Source organism: Haematobia irritans, chromosome 1 (genome assembly GCF_050003625.1).
Source record: "Haematobia irritans isolate KBUSLIRL chromosome 1, ASM5000362v1, whole genome shotgun sequence".
NCBI classification, from domain to species: Eukaryota; Metazoa; Arthropoda; class Insecta; order Diptera; family Muscidae; genus Haematobia; species Haematobia irritans.
The window spans coordinates 166,271,000-166,288,801 of NC_134397.1; the positions used below are offsets into that span (position 1 = coordinate 166,271,000).

At 34.1% G+C, this 17,802-nt stretch overlaps 1 protein-coding gene across 1 annotated transcript in view; it reads left to right on the top strand.

The window, feature by feature from the left end:
- Nucleotides 1-17,802, top strand: part of side-III (sidestep III) — a 710,109-nt gene that overhangs the window by 624,475 nt on the left and 67,832 nt on the right. Inside the window, exons 10-12 of the mRNA XM_075303796.1 lie at nt 2,625-2,870; nt 3,058-3,183; nt 10,364-13,756. Coding sequence (XP_075159911.1) covers nt 2,625-2,870; nt 3,058-3,183; nt 10,364-13,756 — 3,765 coding nt within the window. The remainder of the gene's footprint in view (nt 1-2,624; nt 2,871-3,057; nt 3,184-10,363; nt 13,757-17,802) is intronic.

A 17,802-nucleotide genomic window follows, 5' to 3' on the forward strand; every position in this document is an offset into this window, starting at 1 on the left:
TCACTCTGGTCAACAAGCTTCCATTGTCTGGGGAAAATATTTTCTTTCTATCCATTACGTTACAGTGACGAAAAATGGAAATGAATTCTCAAGGTGTAATACGCATCGACATCCTGAGGAAATCTAAAATGATCACGGGGCTATACCATGCGGGAGTTCTGGTCCGAGTCGCCATTTGACTGAAGAAAATACCCAAAAAACCCAAAATATAACCCAATAAAAAGTTTGTGTTTCACCATAAAAATGCAGTTTCTGTCTCATTATGATCACCATAATTCCCATGATCTTCCTGTCTGATATCCTATTTTCCTTCAGTAGTCGATGTTCCGATCATTGTAGTTCTCCTCATCGCACTATCCAGTGTTGAGCCTCCAATTTAAATTGTCTGTTGCCTCTGTGGTCTGTGCGTTCATTTAATCCACTTTAATTTGTGTACTAGCAGGCAATCGAAATTCGATTACGGCGTTTGGTGCATGCATTCAGCTCCGTCTTCCTATCCATCTTCAATGCATTGGTGTGGGAATTATGTCCCTCTGTGATATGTGTAGGGTCCCGAATTTGCACAGATTCACACTCTTCGGTCAAGGTTTGGATGTGGTTGTTTGGATGTAGTTGTTGCAGAACTTTGGAGTTTTTTTTTATTTTGAGATTTTTTCGGCAAATAAACAGTCTTCGGACAGATCTGCAAACCCTATTTAAACAACGGGCTGCTGCAGTGAGAGCTGTACGATATTTGGTTAATGCAGCCACTGCAATCCCACCGTTTCCTCTATTTTACCTTGGATGTTCATCATATTTTGTGTTTCCCTATTGATCTGTACCACCATAGGTCTGAAATCCAGCATCCAAAACTCTGATTAATATGGCCTTCACTGAACCGTGTGTGGAAAGACTCATTCCAGTTAGGTTAGGTTGGCTATTGTGACAGCCCGAAAATCTTAGACTAACTTAGACTATACAGTCCACATGTGGTGAACTTGAGGACTCCCCGATTTTATGTTAAGCTTATTGACCAGTATCCTCTTTCTTGTATCCGAGTCCTAACAGCGTTGCACATTGCAATGAAGCCACTTAGAGAAGCTTTCATACACTTAGAAATATCACCAGCATTACTGAGAAGGAATAATCCATCAGTGAAAATTTTACCCTATTTAAGCACCGGACCGCTGCAGTGAGAGCTGTACGATATTTGTTTGATGCAGGTGCTACTACTCCCACCGTTTCCTATATTTTACCTTGATGGTTCATCATATTTTGTGTTTCCGTTTTGATCTGTACCTCCATAGGTCTGAAGTCCAGCATCCAAAACTCTAATTAATATGACCTTCACTGAACCGTTTTTGGAAAGACTCATTCCAGTTAGGTTAGGTTGGCTATTGTGACAGCCCGATAATCTTAGACTAACTTAGACTATACAGTCCACATGTGGTGAACTTGAGGACTGCTCGATTTTATGTTAAGCTTATTGACCAGTATCCTCCTTCTTGTATCCGAGTCCTAACAGCGTTTCACATTGCGATGAAGCCACTTAGAGAAGCTTTCATACACTTAGAAATGTCACCAGCATTACAGAGAAGGGATAGTCCACCAGTGGAACTTTTTTTCGTGTCCGTTATATGTTAGGATTGACATAATTTTGTTCGTGTGTAAAAATTTGAGAAACTACGTTAATATCTCTACCATATATGACCAGATCCGAAAAATTGGATCTGATTAGATCTCAAAAATGGACAAACCTAAAGCTTAATTTTTGAGATCTCATTGTATGAATTTGAACCCTCATATAACATATCATCTCTGTTGGGACTCATGCCAAGTAGAGGGGACATTAAATTCCCTCTCGCCAAACTTTCGAACATAACTCATATTCCATTTTGATCTCAGTGCTTCATATGAATGAATGCACTTCTCATCGATTGTAATCCACCCTAATGTATAAGTACATTGAAGTTTGTATGAATATTTGGTAAATAAATACCATCCAGCTGCCAACAGTAGAACTTTTGTGATCCATCGTTTCAGGATATTTTCAAGTAAAATTTTTATGATCTTGGGGAACGGAAGGAATTTCTTTCACTTCACTCATACACATACACCAGCCAGAGTATGTGTGAAAAATGGTTATGCCACAGAAGTTTCTTGCAACAATCACAAACACTCACACACGCAAATAAACAAACAATCACCGTTCCATCAAAATAAAGAGATAATGCCTTTAAAGGGATAATCGTCAGCACTTTAGAAATGATATGAATAAATTTTACATAAAAGTACAAAAACATTTCTCTTTTCACTCATACAGATAAACAAATTTCTGTTTTTTTTTGCCATTTTTTGTGAATTTAATGAATCTTTCCCTTTGCCAAGGAAATATAAAATTTAAGTATTTCCTTCATAATATTCCACCAAAAAAAAAAAAAAAAAAGAAATGAGGAAAAACTTCTCACGAATCTCAATGCCATTGAGATCTTTTATAATTCGATTCTGTTAAAGTCCTTTGCTATCTTTAGGTTGAAAAAAAAAAAAACGACAACAAACAGCAAATTGAAGGGCATAAGCAAAACACTTAACCTACATAATAACGGGGATTCTTATCGGATTTTTCTTCCTTTGATTCTTTTCAGATGCTCCCGTTTGTAGTACAAATACAGTGGTTGTCATTGGTGCCTCGTTAGAGGAAGCCGTACCCATACCTTGCCGTGTCAATTCGGATCCACCAGAAATTGAATTTGAATGGACTTTTTCCAGCAGCGGTGAACATTTTGAAGTGCCCTCGGCTCATTATGCCACAATACAGGAAACGACCACAACCACTGGTGATATCCATAGGACCATTGTTGAATCGAATGACACACATTTTGAAACTTATGGTACGTATCGCTTTGCAAAAAAAAAAATCAAAACAAGACACAATTTCATCATGATTTCTCTTCTCTGTTGGAAATAATCAAGAAATTTGCTGTCGTAAATACTAAATCTCTATCAAGAGGCAAAATACAATTCAATACTTAAAGTTTATCTTCTTCTTCTATATTTATTTATTTTTGTTTTTCTTAGTAGAGACTGTAAGTGAATTGATTTATACACCAAAAGGCGAGCGAGACTATGGAACATTGGCTTGTTGGGGTAAAAATTCAATTGGCAAACAATCAGATCCTTGTTTGTTTCAGGTTGTACCAGCTGGTAAGTTTATAAAAATAAAAAGTTATTGATAGAAAAAACAAGTAAGGAAAGTCTAAAGTCGGGCGGGGCCGACTATATTATACCCTGCACCACTTTGTTGATCTAAATTTTCGATACCATATCACATCCGTAAAATGTGTTGGGGGCTATATAAAGGTTTGTCCCAAATACATACATTTAAATATCACTCGATCTGGACAGAATTTGATAGACTTCTACAAAATCTATAGACTCAAAATTTAAGTCGGCTAATGCACTAGGGTGGAACACAATGTTAGTAAAAAAAATATGGGAAACATTTAAATCTGAAGCAATTTTAAGGAAACTTCGCAAAAGTTTATTTATGATTTATCGTTCGATATATATGTATTAGAAGTTAAGTTTAAAATTAGAGTCATTTTTACAACTTTTCGACTAAGCAGTGGCGATTTAACAAGGAAAATGTTGGTATTTTGACCATTTTTGTCGAAATCAGAAAAATATATATATGGGAGCTATATCTAACTCTGAACCGATTTCAATCAAATTTGGCACACATGACTATATTACTAATTGTACTGCTAGTGCAAAATTTCAACCAAATTGGACCAAAACTCTGGCTTCTGGGGCCATATAAGTCCATATCGGGTGAAAAATATATATGGAAGCTATATCTAAATCTGAACCGATTTCAATCAAATTTGGCGCACAAGACTATACTACCAATTGTACTCCTTATGCGAAATTTCAAGCTAATCGGGATAAAACTCTGGCTTCTGGGTCCATATAAGTGCATATCGGGCGAAAGATATATATGGGAGCTATATCTAAATCTGAATCGATTTCAACCAAATTTAGCGGGCATAGCTACAATGCTAAATCTACTCCCTGTACAAAATTTCAACCAAATTGGGCCAAAACTCTGGCTTTTACGACCATATTAGTCCATATCGGGCGAAAGATATATATGGGAGCTATATCTAAATCTAAACCGATTTCAATCAAATTTTGCACACTGGACTATACTACTAATTGTACTCCGAGTGCAAAATTTCAACCAAATTCGGCCAAAAATCTGGCTTCTGGGGCCATATAAGTCCATATCGGGCGAAAGATATATATGGGAGCTATATCTAAATCTGAACCGATTTCAATCAAATTTTGCACACTTGACTATACGACTAAGTGTTATGTTTGTACAAAATTTCAAGCCAATCGGTATAAAACTCTGGCTGCTGGGTCCATATTAGTGCATATCGGGCGAAAGATATATATGGGAGCTATATCTAAATCTGAACCGATTTCTTCCAAAATCAATAGGGTTCTATTCTGACCCAAATTAGGAACATGTGCCAAATTTGAAGGCGATTGGACTTAAATTGCGACCTAGACTTTGATCACAAAAATGTGTTCACAGACAGACGGACGGACGGACGGACGGACGGACGGAGGTACGGACGAACGGACAGACGGACATGGTTATATCGACTCAGGGACCCACCCTGAGCATTATTGCCAAAGACACCATGTGTCTATATCATCTCCTTCTGGGTGTTACAAACATATGTACTAACTTATAATACCCTGTTCCACAGTGTGGCGCAGGGTATAAAAACACAAAATAATTGTTTCGTTATGTTGTTGTTGTTGTTTTTGTTCTTTTTGGAGAATTTTGAGAGATTTCTTTAAAGTTTAAAGATTTTATTTTGAAATGACCTTTCGAAATGCCATCGTAAAATAAATCGAAATGACGTTAATGAGATATCTCTCCATTAGTTTCAACCGTGAAAAGTCATCCTTTTTTTGTACACTCACGCCAACCTTCCCCATTTTGACTACGTCCTATTTAAATGAGCAAATATGAGAACAAAGATTTAGTTTAATTTTATATTCAATTCATTTTTAATTAATATTAAACAAAAATGCATAACTTCATTGAATTAGAAAAACTTAAATTTTTCATTTGCCAATCGACCAAAATACAGTTTAGTCGTCATTTTCACGAAGGGTGACTGCCAGAAGTCTTCGACTTTAGGTAGATGTAATGGAAGCCCTAACTAATCAAATATTAGACATTGTTGGGAATGCTACTTAGCGTTAAATCTGGGCTCTATAAAATTAGGCTAGAAATCCCACACTCAAACAACAGAAAGCAAAGGTTTGGTTAATTTTATAAAAATGTAAATAAACTTTATTACAAATAGAAATGTCACGCCAAATGGTCAAATGGACAAATTCAAGAAAATTTATTTATACCTCTCTTGCTAAAGAGAATCTTGTAGTTTCAGTTAAAAATTGCAAAAATTTCTTTAGTGCCATACATAGTTCATGATGGTCTCATCATTGATAAGATTTATTTTTTTTTAAGAAATTCTGAACTTTTTTGTGGGAGACAGGAATTGAGTAAATATTTATGCTTCATTTGTATTTATTTTTCCCCTTTTTTAGTTCATTTAACTAACGTACGCAAACAAATTATTAAAGTTAGTGTCATATAGGGTACACATTTTTTTGAGTGCACTTATTGAATTTTCATTATCTTAAGCGATATATTAACAATTTATTTAAGGCAAATTTAATGAAAAATCTTTTTAAATCACAGATTAAGAATTTTCATTTATTTCGATTTACATAGAGCAATCTATACACTGAAAAAAAAATTCTTATCTAAATCCAAGAACTTTGTCTTTACTTAAATTATTTTGGCTTCGTTTCCGAACGATAGAAGCGAGGACTTGCAAGATATCAATAAATGGTTTCACTGCAATATCGGAAAGCCGTTCGGACTCGGCTATAAAAAGGAGGTCCCTTGTCATTGAGCTTAACATGGAATCGGGCAGCACTCAGTGATAAGAGAGAAGTTCACCAATGTGGTATCACAATGAACTGAATAGTCTAAGTGAGTCTGATACATCGGGCTGCCACATAACCTGACCTAACCTAAGATATCAATTTAAAATTTAGGTTTTGCATAATTGATTTTATTAATTTTACCCACTACCAACGATGGGGAGCCACCGTGGTACAATAGTTGACATGCACGCTTGCATACAAAGGGACCTGGGTTCAATCCTAGCTTCGACCGAATAACAAAAACAATATTTTTTCGATGTTTGCAGGCTCAAACAGTCAAATCCGAAGATCGGTTTTGATAGATTTTGCAAAATACACGTCTCAACTACGAAGTATTTCCATTTTCCATAAAAGCAAATGTTTCTATAGAAATAAAATTTTTGAATATAGAAATAATAATTTTGACAAAAAGTTCTATAGAAATAAAATTTTGACAAAATGTTCTATAGAAATGAAATTTTGACAAAATTTTATATAGAAATAAAATTTTGTCAGAACTCTTCAGAGAAATGAAATTTTGACAACATTTTCTATAGCAATAAAAATGTTGACAAAATTTTCTATGGAAATAAAATTTTGGCAAAATTTTCTATGGAAATAAAATTTTGACAAAACTTTCTATAGAAATAAAATTTTGACAAACTTTTCTCTACAAATAAAATTTTGACAACATTTTCTATAGAAATAAAATTTTGACAAATTTTTCTTTAGAAATAAAATTTTGACAAAATATTCTATAGAAATAAAATATTGATAAAATTTTCTATAGAAATTAAATTTTGACAAAATTTTCTATAGAAAAAAAATGTTGACAAAATTTTCTATAGAAATAAAATTTTGACAAAATTTTCTATAGAAATAAACTTTTGAGAAAATTTTCTATACAAATAAAATGTTGAGAACATTTTCCATAGAAATAAAATTTGTACAAAATTCTCTATAGAAAAAAAATGTTGACAAAATTTTTTATAGAAATAAAATTTTGACAAAATTGTTGATAGAAATAAAATTGTAATACAAATTTCTATGAAAATAAGTTACTGACAAAATTTTCTATTGAAATAAAATTTTGCCAAAATTTTCTATAGAAATAAAATTTTGACAAACTTTTCTATAGAAATTAAATTTTGACAAAATTTTCTATATAAATAAAATGTTGACAAAATTTTCTATAGAAATGAAATGTTGACCAAATTTTCTAAAGAAATAAAGTTTTGACAAAAATTTCTACAGAAATAAAATTTTGACAACATTTTTTATAGGAATAAAATTTTGAGAAATTTCTATATAAATAAAATGTTGACAACATTTTCCATTGAAATAAAATTTTGACAAAATTTTACTATACAAATAAAATTTTCTATAGAGATAAAATTTTAACAAAATTGTTGATAGAAATAAAATTGTAATAAAATTTTCTATGAAAATAAGTTATTGACAAAATTTTCTATGAAAATAAGTTATTGACAAAATTTTCTATTGAAATAAAATGTTGCCACAATTTTCGATTGAAATACAATTTTGACAAAATTTTCTATAGAACTAAAATTTTGACAAAATTTTCTATAGAAATAAAATGTTGACCAAATTTTCTATAGAAATAAAGTTTCGACAAAAATTTCTACAGAAATAAAATTTTTACAACATTTTCTATAGGAATAAAATTTTGACAAAATTTTTTATAGAAATAAAATGTTGATACAATTTTCTATAGGATTCAAATTTTGACAAAATTTTACTACACAAATAAAATTTTCTATAGAAATAAAATGTTGACAACATTGTTGATAGTAATAAAATTATAATACAATTTTCTATGAAAATAAGTTTTCGACAAAATTTTCCACAGAAATAAAATTGTGATAAAATTTTCTAGAAAAATAAGTTGTTGACAAAACTTTCTATAGAAATAAAATTTTGACAAAATTTTCTATAGAAATAAAATTTTGAGAAAATTTTCTATACAAATAAAATGTTGAGAACACTTTCCATAGAAATACAATTTTTACAAAATTCTCTATAGAAAAAAAAAATTGACAAAATTTTTTATAGAAATAAAATTTTGACAAAATTTTCTATTGAAATAAAATTTTGCCAAAACTTTCTATAGAAATAAAATTTTGACAAACTTTTCTATAGAAATAAAATTTTGACAAAATTTTCTATATAAACAAAATTTTTTATAGAAATAAAGTTTTGACAAAAATTTCTACACAAATAAAATTTTGACAACATTTTCTATAGGAATAAAATTTTGAAAAAAAAATTTTATAGAAATAAAATGGTGACAAAATTTTCTATGGAATTCAAATTTTGACAAAATTTAACTACACAAATAAAATTTTCTATAGAAATAAAATTTTAACAAAATTGTTGATAGAAATAAAATTGTAATAAAATTTTCTATGAAAATAAGTTATTGACAAAATTTTCTATGAAAATAAGTTATTGACACAATTTTCTATAGAACTAAAATTTTGACAAAATTTTCTATAGAAATAAAATGTTGACCAAATTTTCTATAGAAATAAAGTTTTGACAAAATTTTTTACAGAAATAAAATGTTGACAACATTTCTATAGAAATAAAAAGTTGAACAAACTTTCTATAGATATAACATTTTAACAAAATTTTCTATAGAAAATGTTTACAAAATTTTTGAAAGAAACAAACATTTAACAGAATTCTTTAAAAATAAAATTGTGGGGAAATTTTCTATAGAAATAAAATTTTGATAAAATATTCTATAGAAGTAATTTTAGAAAAAAAAATCTATACAATTCAAGTTTTGACAAAATTTTCCATAGAAATAAAATTTTGGGCAATTTTTCTTTTTTAATGCAAGCCAAAACCTACAAAACATTTAAAATTCGGCTTATTTACACCCAAAAAATGGTCGCTAATAGGAGAAATAATAATATGTAAAATTGCAAATACTGCAATAAACTAAAATAATAAAACATTTTTTTTTTCGAAAAAAAAAACTTTTTTGTGTTAATTTTCTAAAGAAATAAAATGTTGACCAAATTTACTATAGGAATAAAATTTTGACATAATTTTCTATAGAAATAAAATTTTGACAAAATTTTCTACAGAAATAAAATTTTAATAAAATTTTCTACAGAAATAAAATGTTGACCAAATTTTCTATAGGTATAACATTTTGGAAAGGAACAAAATTTTGACAAAATTCTTTAAAAATAAAATTGTGAGGAAATTTTCTATAGAAATAAAATTTTGATAAAATATTCTATAGAAGTAATTTTATAAAAAAAAAAATCTATACAATTCAAGTTTGGCAAGATTTTCAATAGAAATAAAATTTTTGGCAATTTTTCTTTTTTAGCGCAAGCTAAAACCTGTAAAACATTTAAAATTCGGCATATTTACACCCAAAAAATGGTAGCTAATAGGATAGTATCATGATATGTAATATTGCAAATACTGAAATATACTAAAATAATAAAACATTGTTTTTTGAAGAAAAAACTTTTTTGTCTTAACCTCAAAAATTTTATCAAAAATTTCAAAATAAGAGTTTGTTTTTTTTTTTATTTTGTGAAGTTTTCATCAAATTTTTGTAGATTAATTTTCGCACGAGTTGCAACTTTGATTATATCCCCATCGCCATTCTATGGTGTTGGCTATAGTAATACCTGGTCAACAATATCTAAGCAAACGTAGATTTGACCTTCCCTAAAGGATTTCGGTATTGGTAATTTTTAAAGAGATATCTAGGTTAACAATCGAGGTTATATGAAATTTTATATAGAAAACATATTTCATTTATGGAATTTTTATTATCTGTTATTATCACTTTAAATATTCAATCCTATCCTAGATACTTAAAAGTTAAAAACGTTTTCTTCATATCAAAAAATAAATTCAACCAAAGATGCAACTTTTTTTTTAGTTTCCTTCCCATTTCTATTGTCCATGATATGATGGTCTACACATTATTACATATCGTATATAGGCCTTTTTATGTCTGTCAGAATTTTCCATTAATACAAAAAAAAAATCCCTTACCTAGAAATCTTTCAAAACGACCACGTTTCAAACAAATTGGTCATAACATAACAATCAAAGCAAATCAAAAAGTTTGTATAAAATCAAATCAACAACAAACACATCAACAAAACTAAATAAAAATCAAAATGAAAATGAAAATTATACATAATAACATAATTTGATATCATATTCTTTAACATCACCATATCGATAGTATCCCTTACTGTCTTATTCTGTTTTTTTTTTTTTTTCTATGAAATTTCTCTCTGCATTATAACTAAAACACAATTTTTTCTTGTTCTATATCCGTTTTTTTTATTTTTGTAACAATTTCTAGCAAAACCTGGAGCTTTACGCAACTGTACCCTAAGACCATATGTGGTGACCTCAGCATCGTTAAATTCCTCGAATCAAACAACAATGCATGCCAATCAAATGATGATGCCAACACAATATGGAAGGCACGAAACAAATTTCCCGCATATGGAATATGTACGTGAGCGCAATAATAATGGTGGTGGTGGTGCTGCTGCGGTTGGTGGTGCTGGTGGTGGTAGCAACAACATTCAACCATCGGCATCCAAACCCAATTCGCAGACTTCAAATACCAGTAAATATCCAGGGAGTACAACAACGGCTGGAAACCTTAAAGGGACTATGGGAAAAACTACAAAAAGTAATGGTTCTGGACCTGCTAGTGCCAATAGTGCTACTAACAATAAAAGAACTAATAACAGCAATGTTAATCAAAAACTCCAACAACAGCAGCAACAATATCAGATGAAATATCAACAACAAATGATTCGACAAAAATATCACCAGCCTCTAAGTCCCCAACAGATCCAACTTATCAAGAGACGTATTTCATTTACACCCTCGGTGGCTTTGCCGGGACTCAAACGTCAGGCGAATGATAAAAATAAGCAACAATCCAACATATCACAGCAACAACAACAGCAGCAACAACAATATCGCCCAAGTAAAAATAAAATTGTTAACAACAAACAACCACATCAAAACCATCAAGTTGCCTCTTCTGGGGCTCCAAAGGATTCTCCACAAAAACTTAATAGAGGACCCCAAGCTGAAGCGCTTACCGCAGCACACAATAGCAACAGCAACAACAAGGCATTTATCAATAATCAAAGTGATGGATTGTCATTGTCAGCCTTACCCACAGTAACGACAACGACCACCAAAACCAAGACGACAATGAGAACACCAGCTCAGGGTGGTAGCTTGGGTAAAAATAAAATGGACATAAATACAGAGAAAAAACTGCGTATGAAACGTGCTGCCAGTGCAGTTGGTAGTCCTTTAACTGCAGCAGATAAAAACCACATCAATGTTAAGAAGAAGAAGAAGAGCAGCAACAACAACAAGGCTAAAATCAACAAACTCAATGATGACATTGTAGGAACTTCTGGTGCTGAGAATGATGGTGGTAGTGTTGGTGGTACAGCTTCCCCAAAGAAGAAGCTGCGTCATCACCAGCATGATTCTACAACAAAACAACAAAAATTGTCCCAGTCCAAAGTTACTGCTAGCAATGCCGAAGTGGAAAATAAGGGAAAATCCAATTTATCATTGCGTTTAGAGAAGGTGGCCAAGAAAAAACATGGTCATAATGCAATGCCAGTCAAACAAAAAAAGGTAGATGATGGAAGCGATAGGTATCGCGGCAATGGGAAAAAACAGTTGCATTCACGTGATATAAACACAATAGGGGTAATTCATCATAGTCAACAACAACAACAACATCATAAGGATCAGAAGAAGAGTCAACAAGAGCAGCATCACAAAATGGAGGCTTCTAACGATACTCCTCCATCTTTGCCAGTTACTCCTTTACAAGTATCATCAAACGAAAAACAACTGTGCCATGACAAAAAATTACGACTAGTCAAACGAGATGTTGCAAATGTTCTGAAGAAAACAACAACCAACAACAACAAGGCCAATGAACAACATTCTGCAATATATCATCAACAAGAAGAAAACCACGATGATGGATCTAAATCCGGGGATCGTCAAGGTACCGAGGCTACAATGAAATTTTATCAACAACATTTAGCAAATCCCTCAAATAATGCTAATGAATATGACATGGCAAGCCTGACCAGAGTTGATAGTAAAACTCAATATCACCATGACATTGATAATGATAATGATGAGGACAAGGAAGATATAATCACTGATACCAAAGAGAGACAACAACAGCTGCAGCATCAGCACTCAATGAATTCAATTGAATTGAATGATAAAAAGAGAATACGCAAATCATTAGCTCAACAGGATAATACAAAAGAGCTCTTCTATGCTCAACTTTTGGAGGACTCGGCCAATAAGCCCAATAAAACAAAAAGCCTTACCGGCAGCAGCGGCATTAGTGATGCTAACAAAAATCTTCAGGTAGCTTTCAAAAATGTCAACAATTCTGGTGAACAAATGACAATGAAAAATTCACTGACCCCAAAGAGACCCTCAAAGCTTCAAAAACCTCCGAATCAACCTCAAATCACTACCACCACCACCAATCGTTTGGTACAGCAGAACCAAGAGCATCAACAGTTAACCAGCAGGGAGGATAATGCTGCAGCTCATCTTCAACAGACGGCGGCATCAGATGATAACGAAATGCCACTGGAATCAATCAAATCCTATGATGAAATCAATAGTAAAGAATCCCTGATAGATACTGGCAAAGAGACAGATGTTGGTTCGGCAGCATATCAATCAAGTGATGACCAAACTCTGGAATCCATAGATATATATGAGAATAATGTTTTACAATATCCTCAAAATTATCCAAAAACACCGCAAAATAATTCCAACAATAGTTTAAATATCCTGCAGGAGGATGATACTGAAAATGATGAAGATGTGGCTTTAGCCCTAGCCGAAGATAATGACCTAGAGGGGGATATGGAAACCGGGGAAACCGGAGATAATGAAGATGATGAATTGGCCAATGGCAATTTAATTGAAGATGATGAAGATCTTGCCCTTGAAGATGAAGAAGATATGGTTGATGTTGAAGGTGATGTCTCCGATGATGATTTATTAGCTGAAATGGTAGAGGATTATTCCCTGAATGATTCTAAAGTTCTCGATGAAGTCATCTCCAGTCTTGATAAAGAATTGGAAAAAGAAAATCAACAGACAAATGGCAATACATCCGTAGCAACACCAGCCATAAAAGAAAACGAAATTTCACAAACCCCAAAACAGCAAACAGACCAACCATATCATTACTCAGCAGCAGCAGCATCAATGAGTTCCACCACCTACCATCATCATCAGCAGCAGCAACAACATAATCTTGAATCTGTAGAAATTAACGATGTTGACAACGATATCGATATGGACAATGATGGCCATAATGAACCACGTTTTGATTATTCACGTATGGAGTATAGTTTTCACAATGGTATTGCCACCCATAGTCTTGTCAGTCCTTATGGTTTATCCGGGAATGATGGTGTCAATGCTGGCATTGCAAATGGTTTGTTGGGTGGAGGCGTTGCTGGTGGTGGAGGCGGCACCATCAATTTCGACAATTATGATAACATCATCTACTCGACCATGGAATTGGAATGTATGCCTGGCTATGATGGTGGTCTCCAGCAGCACTACTATTTGGAAGCATACGATTCAAAAACAAAGAAGTTACGCTTGAATACAACCAGTACATATGCCGATGTACCAATATTTCGTATTGATTTAAGTGGTAAGTCAGTTTTTATTATAGTCGGGGAAAAATGGTTCACACGAGTTTTCGTTTTTTCTTACCTTTTATGGTTATTGATTGGGGTGTAACGCAAATAAAAGTTGGCGTGAAAAGTAAATAATTTCGAAATAATTTTGCCTATTTAACAGCGGTATCTAACTAGTATCGGTTACATAATATAAGGATGAAGATTTTTCATTCTTTGTCTAATTAACAGCGGTATCTAACTAGTATCGGTTACATAATATAAGTATGAAGATTTTTCATTCTTTTTTAAATCTGTTGTTCAAGGGCAACTCTGAATGTAGATCCAGGTATACTAAGGATGTTAGACGAACTTCTAAGGAAGAGACGCATTTCAGCCACACTAGGACAAGCAAACATACAAAGGTATGTGAACAGAGGCACTCCTTAAGGAGGAGTTCCATCACCTCTTCTTTTTTATCACAATGGACTGAATAGTCTAAGTGAGCCTGAATCTTAATCGGGCTGCCACTTTAACCTAACCTAACCTATCACCTCTTCTTTGGAATGTTGCTATAAACGACCTTCTGGTTTCCCTAGAAAAAGAAAGGATACAAGTGGTGGCGTACGCAGATGATGTGGCGCTAGCAGTCAGGGGAAATTTCCCATCAACAGTTAGAGATATTATACAGAGAGCCCTCCGGATGACTGAGAAATGGGCAAAAGATAATGGTCTTGGGGTAAATCCTGCAAAGACAGAACTAGTCATGTACTGCAAAGATCGCAAAACTCCCACGGTTAGGCCCATTTCCTGAGGGGGTATTGAAATTCCCTTTAGGGAGTGTGCACAATACCTTGGTGTTATTTTGGACAGGAAGTTGAACTTTAAGCTTAATATTGAAGAAAGGGCGAGGAAAGCAACGGTAGCTTTATACTCGTGCAAAAATGCAATAGGGAAAAAGTGGGGACTAAAACCAAAAATTGTACATTGGCTATACACGGCATTGGTTAAACCTATAATGCTATATGGTGTTGTAGTCTGGTGGCCGGCACTTCACCAGCCGACAAGTTTAGACAAAGTTCAGCGTATGGCGTGCTTGTGTATCTCAGGTGCATTCAGCAAGACAGGAACAAATTCTCTTAATGTCATACTGTATATATTGCCTTTAGACATTTCGGCCAAACAGTCAGCTGCAACAACGGCTGTGCGGTTGCGCGAGCTATCGCTGTGGTCGGAAAAAAGTTACGGTCACAGTTCGGTCCTCAAAATAATGCCAGATGTGCCTAGCGTAGTGGATTACACTTTGGCGAGTCCACTTTTCGACAAAAAGTTTGAGACTCTAATTCCCAACTGTAAGGCGTGGTGTACACGGACCCCGGGGAATAAAAGATATATAGATTTCTACACTGATGGCTCTAAATTGGATGGTCAAGTGGGTTTCGGAATATATTCTAAAGATCTAGAACTTCGAATAGCCAAAAGATTACCTGATCACTGTAGTGTTTTTCAGTCTGAAATATTAGCAATAAGAGAAGTGGTGAATTGGCTGAGAAGTAATGCTCCAAGCAATATTGGCATTAATATATACTCAGACAGTCAACCTGCAATAAAATCCTCGGACTCTGTGTTCCTCAACTCGAAAACGGCCATCGGCTGCCGCAAATCTCTAAATGAGATGGCTGAGCAGCACAATATTCACCTAGTATGGGTGCCTGGCCATAGGAACATACCGGGGAACTGCGAATCAGATGAGCTAGCAAGGATAGGAACTACCTTACATATTGCAGGGGAACTATAATCTGTTGGTATGCCTCTGGCTACCTGCAAGCTCTTACTGCGTGAGAAGGCTGTCATGATGGCAAATGTTCGATGGGAGAATTGTAAGGGTTGTAACGACACCAAGCAAATATGGCCCCATTTAAACTTGAACCGCACACTAGATATGCTAGTGTTCTCGAGACGTCAGATATCACTCCTGATATCTGCTATAACGGGTCGCTGCCTGATAGGCGATTTTGCAAAAACTATTGGTGCGAAGTATAATGACTATTGTATGAGCTGTCATGATGCGGAGGAAAAGGAATCAAACACCTCTTGTGTGAGTGTCCTGCATTTTGTGTAAGGCGTAAGCAAATTTTAGGGGCATATAGCTTCAGATTACTGGCGGACCTGGACAACGTTAACTTAAGCAGTCTGCTAATGTTTTTGGAACAATCTGGTTGGTTCAACAGAAGAAAATAATCGAGAAGGTTCAACGGTTAAAACTAGAAGTGCCCATATGTAATAGGTACTTTTAGTTAATGTGGTATCACAATGAAATGAATAGTCTAAGTGAGCCTGAATCTTAATCGGGCTGCCACTTTAACCTAACCTAACCTAAGGGCAACAAGGAAATACCATCAAATTTTAGTATCAGATAAAAACGACCGACAAAGCTGACACATGCTGATCGAAAGTGGTTCTGCGGTAATTTGACCCGTTCCAGGCGCAGCGCCATCCTGAGATGAACGACACTTATTTCTTAGTGCCAACCTTTCTCTCCAAAATGCTCGGGAACAAAAGTCCAACGGTTTGAGATCCGGAGATTTTGTGGTCTAAGGTAGAAGTTTAGCGTGAAACCTACTTTTTAACCCATTCTTAGTTGACGAGTGCTGAGTCCTTAGTTGGAATGTCCATGGTCGGCGGCCAAATAGTTTGTCTGTCCATGGCTTCAATACTGTCTTTAGGACATCTTCCTGACAATATTCGGCATTTATATTTGACCCCACCGTTGATGAATACGTGCGATGAGCCCAAATCAGTACCATCGGTGGCGCTTGAATGCTGATGGCCAATCGAAAGTGTAAATTTTCAGCTGACCTCTTTAGCAAGAAAATCCGATGATTTTGTTTCCTTCAAAGTCCAACGGATCGATCCGAGATATTGGCGCCAATTTTCCAGTAGAAATGAAGCGAGGAACCTCCTTTTTAGCCATTCTCAGGTTAGGTTAGGTATAGTGGCAGCCCGATATTTCAGGCTCACTTAGACTATTCAGTCCATTGTTATACCACACACAGAAAAAAATTCACGAAAATTTTTTCAATTAAAATCTTAATTGAGTTTTAAAAAATATTCAATTAAAAATGTAATTGATTCAACAATTTTTTATTGAAACAAAAATCAATCATACAAATTAATAGTATCAATTAATTTTTTTAATTTGATCAGTTAATTTTTTAATTTATTGCTCAGACAATTAATTTTTTAATTTATTGTATCATTTCTGTGATTGAAGAAATTTCAACTAAAAAATTAATTGGGTCAATTAATTTCGTGATTGAATCAGAAAAAAAATTGTGTGCAGTGGTGTACATCTCTCTTATCACTGAGTGCTGCCCAATTCCCTGTTTTCTCTCAATTACAAGGGACCTCCTTTTTATAGCAGAAATGTCACCAGAATTACTGAGAGGGGGTAATCCACCGCTGAAAAACTTGTTGGTTTTTGGTCGAAACTGGGTTTGAACTCACGACCCTCTGTATGCCAGGAGGACATGCTAACCATAGCACCACGGTGGCTCCCATTCTAGCCATTCTTGCTTGACGCGTGTGGAGTGCGATGGTGATGAGAGTTGCGTTGGAAAGGCCATTATATGGGCCGATATGATTGTCTGCCCAGGGGTTCAATACTGTTTTCGATAAATTTTCGTGGCATTTATTTTGATCCTACGGCGAGCACCACCATAACCATAGGCAGCTTATTTTGCATTTTGAATGTTTACAAGCTGACTTCTCATCAGAAAATACCAAATTCGGTAACTGCCCACTATCGTGCTAGTGAAGAACTCCTTGACTTTTTCCAGTCTAACTTTTTTGTGCATCGGTGAGCTCTTGCGCTTTTGCACGAATTATGACCTTCTAATGGTCCACATCACAACATTACTCTTGAAAATGTCCCAAGGCGCAAACGTCCAACGGATTGCAGATCCGAAAAATTTGGTAGCCATTGTGCAGTAGTAATGAAGCGAGGAACTTCCTTTTTAAACTGTTCTTGGTTAATACGTGTTGAGTGCAATGGTTCTGTATGTCCAGGGCTTCAGTAAAG